We start from the raw sequence: 20,360 nt of genomic DNA, 5'->3' as shown, positions 1-20,360 counted from the left end.
TGTATCATATTCATTCATTTCATTCATACTTTTCTGCCCAAGGCCAGGTCTTTCACTGCAAAACCAGCATTCCCCATTCTCTAGTCTCATTTCTATGTTTAAATATTTTAGAACTCTAGTTATCAAAATTTAAACTTTATACGCATTTATCCTGCGATTCTTTCAGTAGTTTAAGCATTTTTCTTTATTCTTTCTGGGTCAGTGGACGGATAATTCTTGTGATCACAAAATAAATGAGACATGGACAATGGAGGTACTTCTCTGGTGGGTGATCAGCTCGACGCAGGGACCACATCCCAAAGACAACACGAACACGTAAATAGATAAAAGACAGAACGTTCGTCCTGTAGACTAGACGAGGTAGATGTAAAGTAAATTTCAATCCGAGTGGGGAAATCCCCGAAAAAACTACACTCAAATTGGCCGAACTCGAGATTTGGGCCCGGGCCTCCCGAATGCGAGTCCGGGACAATACCTCGACCACCCCGTTCGATAGTTTAAAAATTAATGGAGCACACATTTTCAGCTTTTTATAACTCTTGCAAAAAAATTAGGAATGAAGTGCTAAGATCGTAATAGCATCATTGTAAGAGGCTAACATGTTGTTATTTACCCGATCCGACAAGTTTCCGGTAAATTTATTTTGTAGACTGCATTCATTCTTCCGTCTGTGCCACAGGCACACTTAATCATCACATTGTGCTACCTTGAGGTGAAGAAGGGAGGTGAAATCTTTGTAAAACATCAAGCCCACCGAATTGTATGGATAAAAATAGTTGCGGTTTCCAAAAAAGAAATTTCTTTCTGCGCTTGTTAACAAAGGTCGCGTTCTGTATGACACAAAAGTAACTGGCACCACAAAGCTACGACTTAAACTAAAATGAACTTCCAATTGTTAAAGATGTCCGTTTGAAACCCCGAGATGCATGAACTGCTTTCCTATAGTTTGCAGCTTATCCTGGGCAGCATGCAGCGGGATTGCCATCAGTGATGAATAGGTCTTGTCCGGCAAGTGTAACTGAAAGGGAAAAAGTGGGCAGTAAATAAGAACTGCGGGATGAGGGAGAAGAAAGAATCGTTAACATCGCGTTACTGGTCCGTCCCGACCACCACAAGAAAGTGAACCAATCCCAACGAAAACGCTTGCTATCTGATGTGGGGGGGGGGGGAGAAGAAATAAAATCGAAAAGACTACCGCATCTTTTCATACGAGGTATAACATCTAGTGAAGACCTTTAGCTATTTTCCCCGACTTGGACGTAGTCCAGGAGTAAAGGGAAGTGTTTAAGTTCATAAAGCCGCAGAATTTTGGAGGGATTGCACTGATTGGGGGAGCATTGGATTGGTGATTGACTTCAGTTTCTACATGCGTTGGAGATATCCAAAAAGAACTCGAGATACAAATCCAATCAGGAAAGGGCGATCACAAAGGAATATTAGACTGAAAGGAAAAATTACTACACAGTAAGATTTTATGGCTACCGTGTACAAGAATACATTCTACGAGACCAAATGCAAGAACGTAGATCTGGTTTCCATATATGGGGCGAAGTCCGCTGCTTCGTAATGGAGCGTTTTTTCTGAGATGCTAGTCATCATGATTATAAAAGCTTTATTCTGTCTGAATCTTTCAATGCAACTTACGTGATTGTATCTTACAATGCGAGTTACATCAATAATATGAATAATATCAAAGAACAAGTACCTACTTTATCCTATAATGTAGGTATATAGTTTAACTTGTAAGATATTCGTGTGTTCAGTGTTCCTGTTTTACTTTTACATTATCCGAAATATAGAAATTATTTATCTTCCGAAGTGATATAGTATTAAAAGTTGTGTAATCAAGATGTAGAATTATTTATCGTTATATGAACTACAGAGAAACTAAGCCTATTGTAACACCAAACAAAAAATAAATTTTAATTTTGCGAAAGTATATACCTTTTCAGAATCCTTAATCACGAAAAGTGATTTTGGCATATCGTCTATTGACTCGAGTGCAGGTATTCCTCCAGAACGATAGTAGAGTTCACATTAAGATTACTTTCTAAAAAGCCAAGGCCGTCTTTTCAATGTTGCCAACAATTACAAGATATCACCGAGGTAAAATCACAATGCTATATACGGAAATAATATTTATTTATTATTGATTTATTCACTTATTTATTATTACTGATTTATGAGCACCAAATTGAAATTACTTTAATGCTCTCTACCATAGACATTTCACATCGGTGACCATGGTTTTCTTGTCTCAAGCTATTCGTCCAAGATCTCTTTACTCTCAGTGAAACATCGCGTTAATAGATTAAGTCAATGTTTAGCTTTTGCAGATGATATTGTAGTATTGGGCAGAACATCCGAACACCTAACAGAGACTATAAGAGATATGACAACTGCTGCGACAAAAATCGTTCTTAATATAAATCTCAACAAAACAAAATATATGGTTAATAGGAAAGGTAGTCCACAAGTGAAAGAAGTAGAACTAGAAGGTCAAAAATATGAAAGGGTTGAGAGTTTTAAATATCTGGGCACTCTAATAACAGAACAAAATGAGATCGAGTTAGAGATTAAAGCAAGAATTAATCAAGGAAATAAATGCTATAAAAGAAAAGATATTTGTCACAGATGTTAAAAGAAAGATTACCGTATACCGTATAAAACAATTATAAAACCTATTGTAACATATGGATCAGAGTCATGGACTTTAACAGACAAGTCAAAAAAGCAACTAATGACTTGGGAAAGGAAAATACTTCGAAGAATTTACGGTCCAATATATGAAAATGGCATATGGAGAATTCGTACAAACTCTGAAATTGTGAACAAATATAATACACCAGACATTGTGGCAACAATAAGATCAAGAAGATTGAGATGGATGGGACATGTACAAAGAATGAGCCAGGATAGAGTGGTGAAGAAGATTTTAGAAGGAAAGATGGGAGGCAGTAGAAAGAGAGGAAGACCCAGGCTTAGATGGAGTGATGATGTGGAAAATGATTTGAGAAGCTGGGAGTAAGAAGGTGGAGAAACAAGGCTTTGGATCGAGACATATGGGCATCTATCACAAAGGAAGCCGAAGCTAAACAAAAAGGGCCGTAGAGCTATAGGATGATGATGATGATGATGATGATGATGATGATGATGAAACATCGCGTTATTTTCATTAACACCCTGTATATCAGTGCCTCATAAATCAAGTAGTAAGAGTGCAGTAAGAGTGACCCGTTATGTCAAGCTAGATCTGTCGTTAACAACTGAACTAGTTTTTGTAATTTGTTTGCAAATGCTTGTACGACCATTGAGATGTATTCCAAGGACATCTGAGCATTCAGTTCGGCGCCTGTGTAAGACATCCAGCAACAATAATGTTTCCTTGTTAATACTGTATCAGATGTAGCTAACTTCCTTCTTCAAACATGATATGGATATCATGCTAGACGTAGACGAACTGAACTATGAATGATCGTGAATTCCCTACTTATGAAATTGCTTTTATCATGTCATCTACTGTAGTTCTGTAGATGGTAAATAGCCTTCGCGGTCAATAGAACACTAGAAATTTTCTTGCTGGCCTTCTCGGTTTGTGCTAATCTAAATCATCACTCGCATTTTCTGCTAACTGACTGCTCGCTGCAAATTGCTTTCAACGGTGAAGTTCTAAGAATTGGGAAATGTTGGTAAACAACAGTGCACTACGAATTTAATTCATGTGATTGTGGAATGCGATATGGTGTACTTTGGAAGTCCAAAGATTTGGACTAACATGTACAATATATTAAAATTGCACAATTTACCACAGTTTACATTAAATGATACGCCGTCTTCGGTAATCGAGTGGTTATTACGCATGTTGTTAAATAACAAAGCTTACGACAAGAATGAGAAGAAAATCCTGAACGTGACTTCCTCCGGAAGAAAAGTGCGGTTGGGAGGTGCATGTCATGGTTTTGCGTCACGTAAAATAATTCTGTCCCTCAATGTAAAGACTCCATATCCCACTTGTGCATTCCATCTGAACAAAATTAAATTTTGGCGACAGATTGAACTTCAGACACATTGTGTTCCAAGCTTTAGTCATTTAGATATTAGAATTTTAACGGTTCCAAAACGTTAAATCTTTCGTCATTCTCACGTGTAGTCCTACTTTTCAAAATGCATGTTCCTATTATTTCAGTAATGAAGAAAATATAAACAATCGCATTTTATTTATAGATTGTTATACATTTTAATCATAAAAATATCTACCTCGGGACTAGGAGAGATGGCGGTGCACAACTTCTAATCACTAGATTGTGCACCAATATGCCTGGGTTAAATCCCAAATCTCTCCGCAGTGCATATGAAGAGAAGGCATATGTCACTGTTGATAGTGATTAGTCTGTTGGATAGGGACGTTAAACCTGACGGTCCCCTTGGTGCTATTCGACGGGAGTAGGCTACGTGCTGCCACCGGGTTTCCCCTTCTACCTTTCTCACCATCACCATTTTCACCCATTTCCAACACTACACTTACACATACACTCACCCTAGTACAAGACATAACTCTTCACAGATACACATCACGTACAACGTGGCCCGCCGAAGTGGTGTACAAATTGAAAATGGGTCACAGTGTTGCCATCTTTCCGCAATATATGCGGAACCTGAATCACGCAAGTGAAGTGGGTAGGCATACACACATTTTAATCATATTATCTACAGTCAGACAAGCAATTTTTTTTTCTATAGATTTATCTTTCTTAGAACAAAATAATTTGTCTTCCGGAGACTTTGTCTTTATTTGCTCCTCGTATATTAGAATTCCGTGAGAGAATAAAGAAGCCTTTGTCCTTTTTTCTTTGCTTATGAGTTTTTTACGGGCAGCGTACGTCCTTACAGTATATTTTAAAGTGAAAAGCTTTTTTATAATACTTACGAAATACAATTCAAGAAATAAATATAGATTTTAATACAGTTCTGGTATGTTCTAAAAATATAACTATTAAGCTTTTATAAAACGTCTGTAGAGTCAACACTTACTTTATGCACTTTTCACTTATAGAAGTCCAAGAGTTCTCAAAATTTACAAATAAGCCAAAATTATGGCCATTAATACATAAGAATACAATAAGAGTCTTCAACAAGTTCCTTCATTTAAATACGAATACTTAGGATATCATGTTAGTTTGTTGTTTAGTCAATTGTCCGAAGACAGGTTTGAACCTTATAAGTAACACCAATAAGGCATCACTCATGAAGCAACTAGGCCAGGAGGTAATGGGGTAGGGTGGCCAGTTCCTTTTCCCCTCCAATACATACATCGCCGATTAGCTATATATTCCACTAATCAGACTTCAGATGCATACAAACAATTGTTCTTCCTCTGATACATATCGTCAAGTGAGATGTATTGCCTAATAATAATAGATATACGTATCAGCCAGAACCTCAGTCAGAGGTATCATGTTAGTTATGAAAATGAAATTGTCTTATCGGCCAAAATTCTAAACTACGACAGTTGAATTTTCTTCTCTACAGAGAACACATTTTGATGATTTATACAGTCCAATTCTGAAGGGATGCGCTGCCGAACAGTCATGTCCAGTTACTAGTCTGAAAGTAGCTACTGCTGCTCTTCTTGGAGAATTAGGAATCAATTTTTTATTTTTACTAAGATTTATTTTCAATAAGTCCTTATCATTACTTTAATATTATTCGTTTATAATTTCCCTTTATTAATAATTTTTCTGAATTATACGAAATCTCAGAATGAAATCTTTGCTGGATTGTGGTTTCTTTTTTGCCAAGAAATCTGCATTTTCATTTCCCTCCAATCTACAATGAGAAGTATTCATTATAAAGCAATAATTTCTGTCTGCTTTTGTGGAAACTTACTGTAATTTTGGTATAGATTTCTCTCTCCTTCTTGTCTTCTTAAGTTATTGAAACAATGCCGTAATAGATGCATAATAAAATTATTTCGTTGAGTTTCTTTCAAATAATTGTTCAAGAAAGCGAAAAACTGACATATCGTTTGTAACAAGACAGAGAAGTGAACTATTACGAAACGCACAAAACGTAGAAATAGAAAGTATGAGTAATTTTGATGTCACCCATTTTTTAACTTCAAGAATTTGATCGGTTCTCTAATAGCTAAGTTGAACACGTGTTCTTGGAACTCTCCCTTGATAACGACCACTGCAACATTTCGTACACTGTAACTCGTTCTGTGGGTTGGATCTTGGATCTCACTGCGTTACATCATTTCACAACCTGTATAAATAGCACTTATAAGGACCACATGCTGTCCTTTACAGTGCAGGTTTGTGACAGCGTAATGCAAACTTCTCCTTTATATGTAGATTGACCTGCTACTAAAACCAGTTTGCACTACCCTTGACACTTCAAAGAACTTCAACCCGAGAGTAATAAAACGCCTATTAATAAAACTGCAGTTGTTGCATGGCAAATGTACATTGAAGCAGCCTTCTAGGTCAAGTGGAAATTTTTCATTAACGAGAGAAACAATTCTGAATTCAAATGATCGAATCATATAGTGTAAGACATAAATTCACAATTTGTAACTATGTTTTATCATCGTTAAAATTCCATCTCTTTCTTCCGAATCTGAAACCTTTTCGATACCAGATCAAAACAACGGGTCAGTTAAAAAGAGAAACGATTCAAATTTTAAATAATTGATTAAATAGCGATTTTACTCGTGTTAATTATGTAAGCATGTGTGGCTTACATAATTAACTCGAGTAAGATCGCCATTTAATCAATTATTTATATTCAAGTGTTAAAAGTAGTGTACGAAAGATTCAACATGGATTATCACATTTTAAGTTTTGAGAAACGCGCATTTTAAAGTTTCATGTTGATGTGAGAAATTCAAGGATCATTGAAATTACTCCAAATTCTGTTAATGATATTTTATATATACAATAAATTTTAAATTAGAGTGATGTTAATTGAATTTTTCACAGCAACTTTCAGCTTCAAAATGTAGTTTTCTCAAAACTTTAAATTTTGAATTTTTTTCTCCTTTGAACCGGCCCATCAAAAATATTTAAAAATATATGTTAACTTTGGGTATACATATGTGAAACTTTTAAGCATTTACTCTTTGTCAGCAAGCTATGAGGGGGAAAAAATCTGTTATTATAAAGTATATTTTTGTGGCTTATTGTTTTTAATGGCACATAGGCACAATGTTCACTTGATAATGTCCATAAATTATATGTCCACTGCTTGAATGCCCACGAAATGAAAAGTCCACGAGAAAGAAGTTAAATAATAGAATGTCCATAATTCCTCAAATCCACAAATGAAATTTGTAATTGAAGACCTCCTTGGAATAAGAGTGTAACCAACAAATTTATATAATACACGCTTCAGGAGAAAAGAAAATAATTTCAGGGGCATATTTCATTACGCCTGTATTTACTAGCAGAACCATTTGATTAATCAAGGATACAAGTTTATCGAGCCATTGCATGCAATCATCTATTTTTATAAATAAATACTTCAAAATTACTTTTCCCACCTAAGTAAATAAAATTTGTTAATGACGATAGTATTTTATTATTCCTTGCTGCCTTCCTTTAATTAACTAAATTTATAATTTTAATCTAGTTGATAGTATAACATAGTCAATTCCCTCAACACAATCATGGTTAAACTTGTCATGAAAATTACACACGACAAAGTTCTTACCCCCAAACAAACTACGTTGTTGCACCATGGCATGAAAGTTATGTACCAAAGAAGATATGGGCTTAAAATGAGTGGGCTTTAAAAATGTGGGCATTAAACGCAACAACCGAAGAAATGTGGACATAAATATGATTGGATGTTGTGTCTGTGGACGATTGAGGCATGCATAGGTCTATAATTCTAGTATACTTTCAAGTGTATTTCCATGAATATCTGATTAAATTGCAAAGATCTGATGTTACATCTGTAAACAGTTAGGGTATTTTTATTTTTGTAATTTTGTGATGTAGCTACTAAGTAGACCTAGTGCTTAATTTTTATATCTTGTGTGTTGCAGGTTTAGAACGTGCTTGAAGATGGCAGACACTGGGCCAGCCAATATCGTTGGAAAACTGTTCTTCAACATTGTGCAGACAAAATGCTTCGTACTGAAGCCAGAAAAATTGTGTGTGAAGCATTCCTGGTGGGGAAAGTGTCTCAAGTACGAGTACAGAAAACAAGCATATCTCAGAGACAATATCCCTTACTGAAAACAGACGATGCAGTCTTGTACCATCGTTACAGTGAGGCAAGGACCCAATATGGAGATGAATCTCATATTGTGACTGGTGTGCTTCGGACCGATAGTGCTACCAAAGGTTATCATAATCATCTTCATGTAATTTTTTTTTTACTTCATCAATCATTACCTTCATGTCACATCACATTGCTGAACTATCGTAATTTAAATGTAACTGCCAAGACTGAAGTTCAGTCAGTTCCTCTAAGTTATTAGTTAAGATTTAAAGCTTTACTGTGGATGGAGATAGTGTGAATCTCTTGTGCTATGCCAGTTACTTTATATTCAGTGAAAATGGCTCTCAAAAGTTGTTACAAATGCTAGAATCTTATTCCTTACTAGGGGTTGCCATACGTCCAGAAGAATCGAGTCTGTCCCGATTTTTAATTTCAAAAAGTGTCCCGCCCAAAATAAAAAGAAAATAAACGTCAAAAACCTGAATTAATAAAATCTAGATCTTTATAAGGAAACTACAAATATATTTTCACTTCATTTCACGAAATGAGCAGTGTGTTTGTAATACATTAAAGTTCTTCTGTGATCTTTTGATTGTATTGTTTTTAAAGCAGAACAAAATATAGTGATATAGGCTAAATGAAAAATATATCCCACACATCTTAAAATACTACAATATAAGCCACTAAGTTCTATTACATCACAAAATTATGAATAACTTAAAAAGCCTAAAGTATAAAATACTCGACATTTCTATATTATAAAAAATATTCTACAAGAGCTTCTGTTTAAAGAAGCTATAAAATACAACATAAGTAAAAAATGTGACTAGTTAGTAATGCATTTCCTTTTTCATGTATAGTATATTCAGAGATCAGCCCATTTAAAATTTTCCCCAATTCTGCTGAACAAATGTATGGCAGTCTTAAATGATATAGTAAAAAACCAAGGAATCTGGCACTGTTCAATTAAAACGTTTTAAAAAGATTATCTTCTAATACAACAGAATGAAAATCCCTTAAAATTTACAATCCCATTTTCTACAGGTTTGTTTACCTGTAACAATTATTAAAATGTTATTATTCAATTATTCCAAAGTCATTGTCTAAAATTTTCAGGCTCGATGTTGTTAACTGTTTGCTAGACATACACATTATAAATTTGTACTTCATACTCTTACGAAATTTTAAAACGATTTTGTGAAAATTATGGTGCAATATACTGTATGCAGGCGCTGATCTCAATTTTAATTAAAAGTGGAGAGTACTATGTTTGTGTCACAAATGATTCTGGAACACTGTGGTGGTTTTGGGATACTGTAATAGTTTTATTCAGGAGGTTCAAATCTTAATCCCTACGACTGACAATTGACTTCCATGATTTTCCCTATCGACCCACGAAAATTTCAGAACACTCTTTTAAAAATAAATGTGATTAATGTCTTTTCTATTTCATTTCACTTTGATTCAGATAATTAGTACCGTATTGTATAATCGATAGTTATAGAACTAACTAATAGTGATTTCAGCTGTCACAGTAGAATATCTTTCTTAAGGTATTTTTAGTGAGAAAAACAATGTATGTGACATACTTAAGTTATATGTATCTGAAGATGAAATCCATAAGATGTTCCAACAATCTGAAAGCAGACTCTTCAACTACAAAGTTTACTACTTATTGAAAAATAGTCTTGCAATCCATAACCTAAAAACCTCATATCAAGAAGGGAATAATAAATGTATAATACTGTTACCTCATGTTAATTGAGATGTAAATATAAAGTGTAAAGAAAGAGTCATACTTCGTAATTTAATCCAAACTTCAGTCCCATTCACATTTAGAATTACGATAGTTTCTGAAAACTGTGGCCTATCAGAGATGAATAAGGATTCGGGATGGTCACAGTATCTCCTAAACTCGTTGTGTAAGTCAATTTATTTGCACTGCTTGGCAGCAATGTCAGTACACGAATTTAATATTTTCGTTTCACTTTTAAAATAGACAGCAATAACCAGAAAATAAACAAAAAATGTATTATGTCAGCACAATATAAAATACTTTGTGGGAACAATGACATTACTTCATCACACACTAAGTACCCACATCTAAAGACTGCATTTTCTAATCATCTATACATCTATTAATTAAAAGACTGTCTTCAATTTATCGATTGAATATAAATCCAATAATATCTCAATTAAATATTTAAATACTACTTCATTCAATCCTCACAAAGATAAGTGCCAAATATGAACAATGTCGTACGATCTATTTCGTACATACGATTCCATGTCAATGTAAAAAGACAAAAACTATGAGATTAGTAGGGTTATGAATGGATGTTGATTGTTAATGTAATAATTTAATATCTAAAACAGGGATGTGCAAAATATAGCCTGCAGGACAGTTATGGTGCTCAAGAGGCTTTCAATTGATTCAAATATTAAAAAAATAATATGGACTTCCATACTGAAGTATTGTGATCTCAAAGCTTGTCTGCAGTAGAGTTTTGAACCTCTTTGAAGCCCCTTACACTGCAATATTTGCCCAACCCTGTTGTAAACTGATCACACAGTTCTTCCAAGATGTATTTAAAATTATTGTTCTATCAGCTGCAGTTAAAAATCATTCCACTGGAGAAATGTAAACTAAACATGTTCTGCGGTCTTCAATTATAATGTATTTCTTTAACTTGCTAGGAAAGAAGATGCCATTTCTATTTTTTATATTTAATAGTTTTCCAGATTACAATCGAACATATGTAATCTGGAACAAAATTAGATAAAATTTAGTATATTGCCTATTTAATTTGAGGAAAATAGTACCACTTATTTAAAATGTAACAGTTGAATTAAAAATGCAAAATTATAAGTATTTTGTATTTATACTACATAATAGCAAAGGCAATGAAATTAAATATTATAACGTGAATAAAATCATGCACACACATACTATATTTTTAACTTTGAAAATACACAAACACCATCAATATGCAAAGCAAAATATAATTATTTTGTTTCACAACATTAAAACGTTGCTTCATCATACATAAAATCCTGAGAATTAGATGGCATCTTTCTATACAATTAATTTTTCAAATAAAATAAAAATATCATTAAAATAATACGGCATCAAATTAAATGACTTGATAAGCAAGAAGACGGACCCTATTTAACCTATATTCATCTAATTTAATTGCTTATTGGTCTATACCTCTTCAAAATGAAAATTAAATGACATTATCTTTGAAGACACAGCATGTTTTCCTGTTGTTGCCACATGTTGTTCACATTTAACATTAGCTGGTTCAGTTTTGTCTTTATCATTGATTTGTGTGTCTTTCAAGCATTTGTTATCAGAAGTAATATAAGTAATTTCCATACTGTAGGAATGGGAACTGTCCAACTGAAGAGTTATTAAGATCGAGTGTATGCATAAATATCTCGCTATCAAAAATGAATGCACAATTAACATATCATGACTACTCTTAGCTAATATTACACCCAAAGTAAGTACGGTACATTGATCATCAAAGAAGGTAATTCAGCGAGAAACCTGTGAATATGCCGAACACAACTTTATATGATAATGAACTTTTAAGGGCATATATCTTTTTTTGTATGTACATAGTGATGCTTAATTACAAGTTTTTGGTTGGACAGTTCTGATGGAAATAAATCCTAAAGATGCATACATTATCAGCAACAATTTATGACATCAAAATCTTTCATGTTATTAGTAGTAACTGCCATTTACATTTAGCTTTAAGATATTCCATTTGGCAGTTGCTCATAACATTGTATTAATGTATTAAGAATGATCCCGATAGTTTGTCAGTGTTGCTTAAAAGTATTAGCAGTACTTAAGTATGTATTGTTACGTTTTAGTGTGTTTCTGTTGTATATAATTTTCTTCTGAAGTGCTTCGTATGTTCATAAGTTTAAATTAATTTCAGAAATTTAAAAACAATGAAAAACAGCATAAGTTGTTGTACTTTACAAATGCAATTACGCAATACATAGATACTACAAGCTATGTGCTATTGAGGAGCATTTAGATATATAATATAAGACGCATATGATAATTTAAATACCGGTAACAAATATTTCTGCCTTTCCATCATTTGTACTCGGTGCATGCTTGGGCAGAGTTCATGAACAACCTACTTTGTCATTCTAATTAATACAGAGAAGCTTTTTACAAATGTCACTAGATGCCACCTCTCAGACAATTCCTCTCTTCTATACTGATGATTTGACTGCTGACAACTGTAACCCACTTTAGCGGTTAAAAGACGAAGTGTACCACTTTTTATTTACAGTAAACGTTAAAAAATGACATGTACATGACTAGTATAGCACATTCCCTGAAATCTAATGGAGTTCTTCACATACAATGTTAAGAACTCTTTCTTTCATATTTTCTTTAAATTAAAATCTAGAATACGAGAATTAGCCTTATAAGAAAATTGTCTTATCCCAGAATATAAGATTCCTTGAGTGACAATGTGTGTTTATATACATTAAAATAATAATTCCGAAAATAAAAAATCCAAAATAAAAATTATAAAAAGCAAAAAAATATAAATGTAGAAAAGGAAAATTTTAATAAACAGAAAATATAAAATAAATAAAAATAAACTTTAAGTTCTCTCAACAGATTAGCATCACATGTAGCTATTCAAATCAAGAACACAAACAAAAATTCAAACTCTCGCTGTCCATAGCCTTCTATGTGTAGCAGTACTCACTGTATAAGCGCAACATTCACACAATTTGAAAATTAAGTCATTATCAGTTAAGCTTAGACTGGTAGAGAAAAATCAGTGAATTAGAAACCATCAATCGCTTTCGACAAATTATGATCATTAAATGATTGGCAATGTGTGAAATGGTATTAACTTCCACAATTACTTTTTCCCTTATAAATTTAAAAAAAAAAAAAAGTGGGGGTCAATGTTAGAGTAACATATCTTTCCCAGTTTATTACCTATTCAAGAAATACAGAATTTGTTATGACATTTTCTGCAATACTTTTCTCACAAAAATCGTTATATGAATGTCTCGCATAAAACCTCTTTTACAAAATTGTAGCCTATCTCATTCTCACAATATGAATAGACACTAACTGCATTCGTTCAGCCTTCAAAATATTACTTACGTTTGCATGAAATGTATTGAATCCAACAGAAAGAAGTTTCGCCTGGAACAAATATTCGCAATTTCAGTAGCATTTGTACAGAACTTCTCTGTTCTTCCAAGTATGTCGCATCATAGATTCTTAATTATTTATTTGTTATAAATATAACCTGGCATCAAATATGGTTTGTGAATGAACTTAAAATTTAACTTTGAAAGACTACAACCTGAAAACTGCCCTCTTATTTCATCAAATGTATCGGTCTGAATATTAGAAGTAAATCACTTTATGATGTAAGTTCTCTTAGGCCCTATAATTAGAATAAACATAGGTCTACACAAAAATGTTGATATTTTACATGGATTTATTATTGCCATTAATTTAATTTAAAGTGTGAATGATAATATGTAATATTGTTTAGTTCTGAGGAAGTATTATGTATTTAATGATTAAATAGGTGTTAAAATACCTTTCTCCTGCATTCATCGTATTCAAACGTTTATGTGATTCATCGCTATTTCATTGTTTGCTCATGTATGATTGATATGTAACAATCTCGATCACAAAGAATTATTCATTTGTACAGTAGACTTAAGTACCCGCAGAATTAATCATATTTGAGCATTCTCTTCATTTGTACTATGTAAATATATCACTGATTCATATTTATACTCCAGAACGGCAGCACATGTGGTTATCTATGCCGTCAGACCTGTTACTGGAGAATTCTTTCACATGTTATGTAAGAGATGTGTGTACATACGCAGTTCATCTGCACCCACGAGTGTGTGTATTGCATTTTAGGGACTTGGTGAGTGAGAGTTGGCGATCATCTTGATCATCTCATGAGATTATTATTCATCATCATTTATCATACTATTGTTGCGGAAATGTACTTGTAAATCACATTTTTAATGGAAAAATCCTTAAGCAATATTTATAATTGCACAATTTTGATAGCAATAATAAAGTTGTTGTTGAGTTAACATGTGTAATTATTCTTAAACTGTCAACTGTTCACTTCCTTTCCTCTTTAGTTTTAATGTTGTAAAATTCAGAAATTCCTCAAGACATGATTTGACTACCTTCCTACAGTTCGCACAAGATGGACATTCAAACGCCTTCCTCTCCAATTTCTACATTAATTCAGTTTATTTCCATGAAAAATTAATCCCCCCCCCCCAGATAATGAAGTTACAATATTTGATAGAAGAACTTTTTTTTTTAAAATTCACGTTGATAACGTAAGGATTGAATAATTAATTAATTTTATTACAATTATCATCAATAACAAAATTTATCCAACATATAATGAATGCTAATATTTTTTAAGGTCACCAGTATATTATTTTTGGTATATTTAAAAGTGCAATTTTGTACCGACTTTGCCTAAATTGTGAGTTGTTTTGCTGCTAAATATTAGTGGGCGCATGTGAGCTGAACTCATACGTAATTAACTTCACCCTTCAGAAGAAATAAAAAACTGAAGCTCTCACAAATAATGGATCATATAGAAGCAGATGGTAAAAACTTCTACTGGGTGTTCAGTTCAAAGTGTGTCATGGCTCGCTGTATGTCGTCATATGGCTAGCCAATGAGCCTAGAGAATTCAATCTTCCTTCACTTCCGCAGAGGTGTATTACCTATGTGCCAGAGAAGTTGCCTAGCAAGTACAGCGTTCATTCTGAAGAGAACTTACCAATACGTACGGTAACGCCGGTAGTGACAGGAATGTGAACTGTTTGCAAACACGTACTGAGGTGAGTTTTTTTCTTACTGTCGGGATATGGGGAGAGGGTTAAGACGATTACTTACATACAATATTTGTTGACATTAACTTGGACTGTCAACATGGACACAGAGCATTTGGTTTGTGTTGTGGAATGTTGCGGTACTCAACCGATGATAACAAATACCCTGCGTACGACTTGCCCACGCAAAACACAGTTCGAAAGAGGTTATGGTAGCACACAGACCGTACAAACCGCCATCTGTTGCTACGACGTTCAAGTTATACCATACACGTTCTCAAGTTCAGATTGAACGCCTTGATTAATAGGCAACTTCTCTGACATAAAAGCTGAAACTCGCTTCAAATCGCTGACTCACAACAGTGACGTCATGACACACTTTGAAATGAACACCCAGTATTCCCTAGAACAAAACGAAGCAATAGCAAAATTTAGAATATACACAGGCCATGACTGTTTGGTGCTCTATCTGCATCATTTTGGCATGACAAATTTCAGTAAATAAGAGCAAAGACCCAAACTGTCATGAACACAGAACATGTTTTGGTTTGTGAAAATTTAAACATGGGGAGAAGAAAAGATTAAAAAAACACCACAAGTATTTGTAGTGGGAAGAAAGAAGAATTAAGTGAAAATCAAGATCCTAGCATCAGAAACATAATGAACACTATAAATATTTATTGTTCACCCAACTAATAGAGAGACATGGTGCAAGGTAGAATACAAGTTCCCTTTCTCCCGTTCATCCTTCCCCCACTCAAGTGACAGTAGCATCAATCAGCTTCTTTAATTCCTACATACCACTAGAGCTTATACACAAAGTTAGGTTAGGTAGTAAGATCCATTAATGCTCTTGGTTCACCTAAAAAATGAAGATACCCAGTGAAGGTTTTCAGCTATTTGAGAGGGCGGAGTGGATGTTTAAATAGATTATAGAAAGAGATAGAGAAGGAACTTAAGTAATGGGAGATGGTGCAAAGCCAATAAATTAGTTACAAAATGGAAACTATAATGCGGATTTGTATCAAGCCACTGATATGATATGTATGTGATTCACATGAACCAAGGTAAGTCTTCTGCAAATTTTACCATTTTAAAATTAATTTGTTTGTGAATTGTAGGCAAAACATTGTGTTTATTTCTATAAGAATCACTCTGTGCTTGAAAAGTGACGACACTGACACAAGACTCAAGAATGGTTGGACAGACTGTAGGCATTTCTTTTTTTTATAATTACATGAAATATCATTAATAACATTACCAAATTGACATAACTTTTCATTACTTCGAAAGCCTAACACTTTCTCTCATGTGAAATGATTACTGTCTCATTACATGATGTAGAGAGAGAGAGTACAGTATGGGCATTGGCCATATTTATAAAAAAAAATCCATCGTGATAGTTTTCACTAATTCGAACATGAAACATCTAAATCAGAATGTATAGCATTGCCTGATGACCATTACATAATACATACATACAGTGTTCTGCCCAAAGGTAGATCCTTCACTGCAAACCCAGAATTCTCCAATCTTTCTTCTTTTCTGCTTTCCTCTAAGTCTCCGCATATGACCCATACATCTTAATGTCGTCTATCATCTGATATCTTCTTCTGCACTGAATTCTTCTCCCATTCCTTCCAGTGCATCCTTCAGTACGCATCCTTCAGTAGACAGTTTCTTCTCAGGCAGTTACCCAATCAATTCCTTTTTCTCTCCCTGATCAGTTTCAGTATCATTCTTCCTATAATATTGTTGTAAAATTACTGATACCAGCAGGAATATATTTTATGAATTGCGATTTATGATGCATAGTTAAATACAGTGTTAATAAATCGAAATAAAAGCTTTGAAACTAAACATTCTTATTTCGTGATATACAATCTTATCGAGTACTTGAAATGCAAATGTAATTTGAGTATTTGAAATGCAAATGTATTTTGAGTATTTGAAATGCAAATGTATTTAGAGTATTTAAAGTGCAAATATATTTTGAGTATTTGAAATCCAAATGTATTTTGAGTATTTGAAATGCAAATGTATTTTGAGTATTTGAAATGCAAATGTATTTTGGCGAATTTTTTAAAAGTATTTTTCATTTGTATTTAAAATACCAGGATATCAGTATTTTTCCCACCTCTGAATGTGAACATAACAGTCTGACGGAAATATAAACCCACAAAAAAAGAGAGAGAGAGAGAGAGAGAGAGAGAGAGAGAGAAATGTATAGTGCACAGGCCTAAGGAATAACCAACCAATAATGTTATTGTCGTTTAATTATATCAATTATTGTGGAAAAAAGTTAATTGTACGTTTTTATCAATAAGTTTTCTTTATATTCTGTGTCATGGATTTTGGCACAAACTTTAAACTTAAATGCCTGAAGACATTAATTTTTTTTTTTTTTACTTTATAAATTTTATACTTATATGAATTTATTGTAAAAAAAAAAAAGCCACATTTAATGGAATGATTTGGAGTTTTATTGTCCACATTATGCTTATAATTAAATTTTCACTGTTAATAAGGTCTTGTAGTCATAAATATGTACCAAACCTATATGCACATAGAATTATTCCAATTCAGAAACAAGCTAAAAAAATTTCAAAAGGAAATAACATTTCAATGGATACCTAGTCATTGTGGTATACCTGGAAACGAGAAAGTCGATAATATTGCAAAACAGGCAACATATTTGCAACCAAGATCTCTTCAAGTGCTTTGCTTCAGTAAAGTCTCATTTTATAAACCTATGGATCAACAATTGGCTCTCTTCTGAAAAAAGAAAAATTTTACAGTCCGTACAAAAGAAACCAAATGACCTGGAAATGTACAAAAACTTGCCCAGACATGTTCAAACGTTTTTAACAAGAGCCAGAACAGGTCACATTGTCACACAATTGTACCTACACCGATTTCACTTTTCTGATACTCCTACTTGTCTGTGGTGTAATAATTATGTTGAAGATCTGGAACACATTCTTCTATACTTTTTTTTTTATTGGGTTATTTTACGATGCTTTATTAACATCTAGGTTATTTAGCGTCTGAATGATATGAAGGTGATAATGCCGGTGAAATGAATCCAGGGTCCAGCACCGAAAGTTACCCAGCATTTGCTCGTATTGGGTTGAGGGAAAACCCCGGAAAAAACCTCAACCAAGTAACTTGCCCCAACCAGGATTCGAACCCGGGCCACCTGGTTTCGCAGCCAGACGTGCTGACCGTTACTCCACAGGTGTGGACTTCTTCTATACTGTTCATCCATAAACCACAAAAGAAGTAAATTAAAATTATCAGTACCAGTTGCAGATGACACAGCCCTGCAGTATATATTGACTACACCCCAACTCTGGCTACTAGCAACAGGCATCTATAATGAACACCGATCAAAATACCCCTCATTTCTCATGAAAAACAACAACTGAAAAGACTATAGTGAACTTTATATTGTCAGCAAACAGCTGGATACATTAAGAAGATTGATTGATGTAGATAGAACTCCTGAGAGTACTCTTGACGATAGCAGAAATAGAAACAATGAGAAAATTCAATAATTGTTACTCAAATATCGTAGATGAACTCTATCAGTCGAAATTTACAGTTTGATAGTCTACTCTTTGCTGATGATTTAGCCCTAGATGCATGCAATGAAGATGAGCTTCAGTATTCAGTGCATAATCTAAATATGATCAGCGCAAAATATAACACGGAAATCAATATTGAGAAAACAAAAGTCATGGCATTTCGTGAGAAATACCCAGTTGCAAGCAAAATTTGCTTAAACAACAAATTAGTAGAAGGTATATTGGCTATAATTCAACATTTTTTGTTGAAACAGATATAACTTCTAAAATTTGCAAATACAATAAAACAATAGGAATAATGAACAAAATTATGAAGCTTTCCCTAGTACAGTGACACACAAGAATATGTTTGTACAGAACCTTAGACCTGTACTCAGTACTGTAGTTGGAAACAAATTTTAAGGGGTACTGTTGAAATCACCATGGTCAGACTAGACTCTGCACTTCTTTTCCAAAGTTACTTCTTCGTCATGCATCCGCCTCTTCAGACCTCCTTCCAGATCGCAGCCACAATTGCATATAAGGCAAGAAATTAAACACTGACATTGGTGGCCCAACACTCTTTAGGAACAAAAGCCTAGGAACTCTTTTACTGGAAGAATATTCCTTTTCATAGTGCAGATATCATTCATTACACAGTAATGCTCATTCACATTCTTTAGTTGAAATTTGAATAGAATCTATAATATGTAACTGGACTCAAGATTCATGAACGCACGAAAAGTAACAATATTTCCCTCCTCTAACAAACTGCTAGTATTACGTCTGAGCGAGTTTCAAAATTAACCAATCAGTGCTGAGAATTATTGAGGTGCCACATCATAAAATTAGTTATGCGAAGACATCTAAGCAAGTTTTGAAATTAGCAAATCAGTGAAGCAGATTTCTTAAGGCACCATACCATAAAGTTAGTGTTAATTACTTATAGAAATACCATGGCGTTATGCAAGCTTGAAACTAACAAATTACAACTACTGAAGTGCTAGACCATGCCTTTTGATAAAACAACGAATGGACAAGCATTTAAGTAAAGGATATGAGATGCCAGCCACTACGTTTTATGCCAGATATCAAAATCAAAATGTTTTACAAATAGCGAACATCCTCCATTTCAAAGTATATTAAAGACTATTTAAACATAGTTAATATATTTTCGAGTTTATATTTTTTTCTGGTACTGTAACAGCGAGTTTTTTATTTTAGACAGTACGGCATACGGTCTGTACTGGCCTAACTACAGCACTGCCTGTACTATGTTATGGAAGTGAAGCATGGACAATGAGAAGTACGGATATCAGCAGAATAACGGCCTGTGAAATGAAATTTATGAGAGCAACACTAGGATATAGTCGCTTGGGTCACAAAAAAAATGAGGATATCATGCAAGACTCACAGTTTATAAACAAGTACCAGCTGCAGTGGAAAAACCATGTCCAACGAATGAATCGGAATAGACTTCAAAAAGCCATGGTTCAATACTGTCCCCAAGGGAAGAGATCTTTAGGCCATCAAAAAAAAAAAGGACCAAGAATGACTCACTGAGACCATAACGGGTCTCGGACTTTATACTTATTTGGATGATGATGATGATGATGATGACGATGATGAACACCAATAAGGGCACACACACAGCCAAAACCAAGAAGGAAAAAGAGCATA

The 20,360-nt window shown here is 33.8% G+C and overlaps 1 protein-coding gene across 3 annotated transcripts in view; it reads left to right on the top strand.

Moving 5' to 3' along the window:
• The window catches only part of LOC138715126 (uncharacterized), a 175,434-nt gene extending 161,085 nt beyond the window's left edge, over positions 1-14,349 (top strand). For all 3 annotated transcript variants that reach the window (XM_069847664.1, XM_069847666.1, XM_069847665.1), the window contains one exon: positions 8,048-14,349. In XM_069847664.1, the coding sequence (XP_069703765.1) occupies positions 8,048-8,240 (193 nt within the window). In that variant the 3' untranslated portion in view covers positions 8,241-14,349. The remainder of the gene's footprint in view (positions 1-8,047) is intronic.
• The last annotated feature ends 6,011 nt before the right edge of the window (positions 14,350-20,360 follow it).

The sequence above is a fragment of the Periplaneta americana genome, chromosome 15 (genome assembly GCF_040183065.1).
Source record: "Periplaneta americana isolate PAMFEO1 chromosome 15, P.americana_PAMFEO1_priV1, whole genome shotgun sequence".
NCBI classification, from domain to species: Eukaryota; Metazoa; Arthropoda; class Insecta; order Blattodea; family Blattidae; genus Periplaneta; species Periplaneta americana.
The sequence above is the reverse complement of the archived record's forward strand: the minus strand, read 5'-3'. Positions and strand labels throughout refer to the sequence as shown.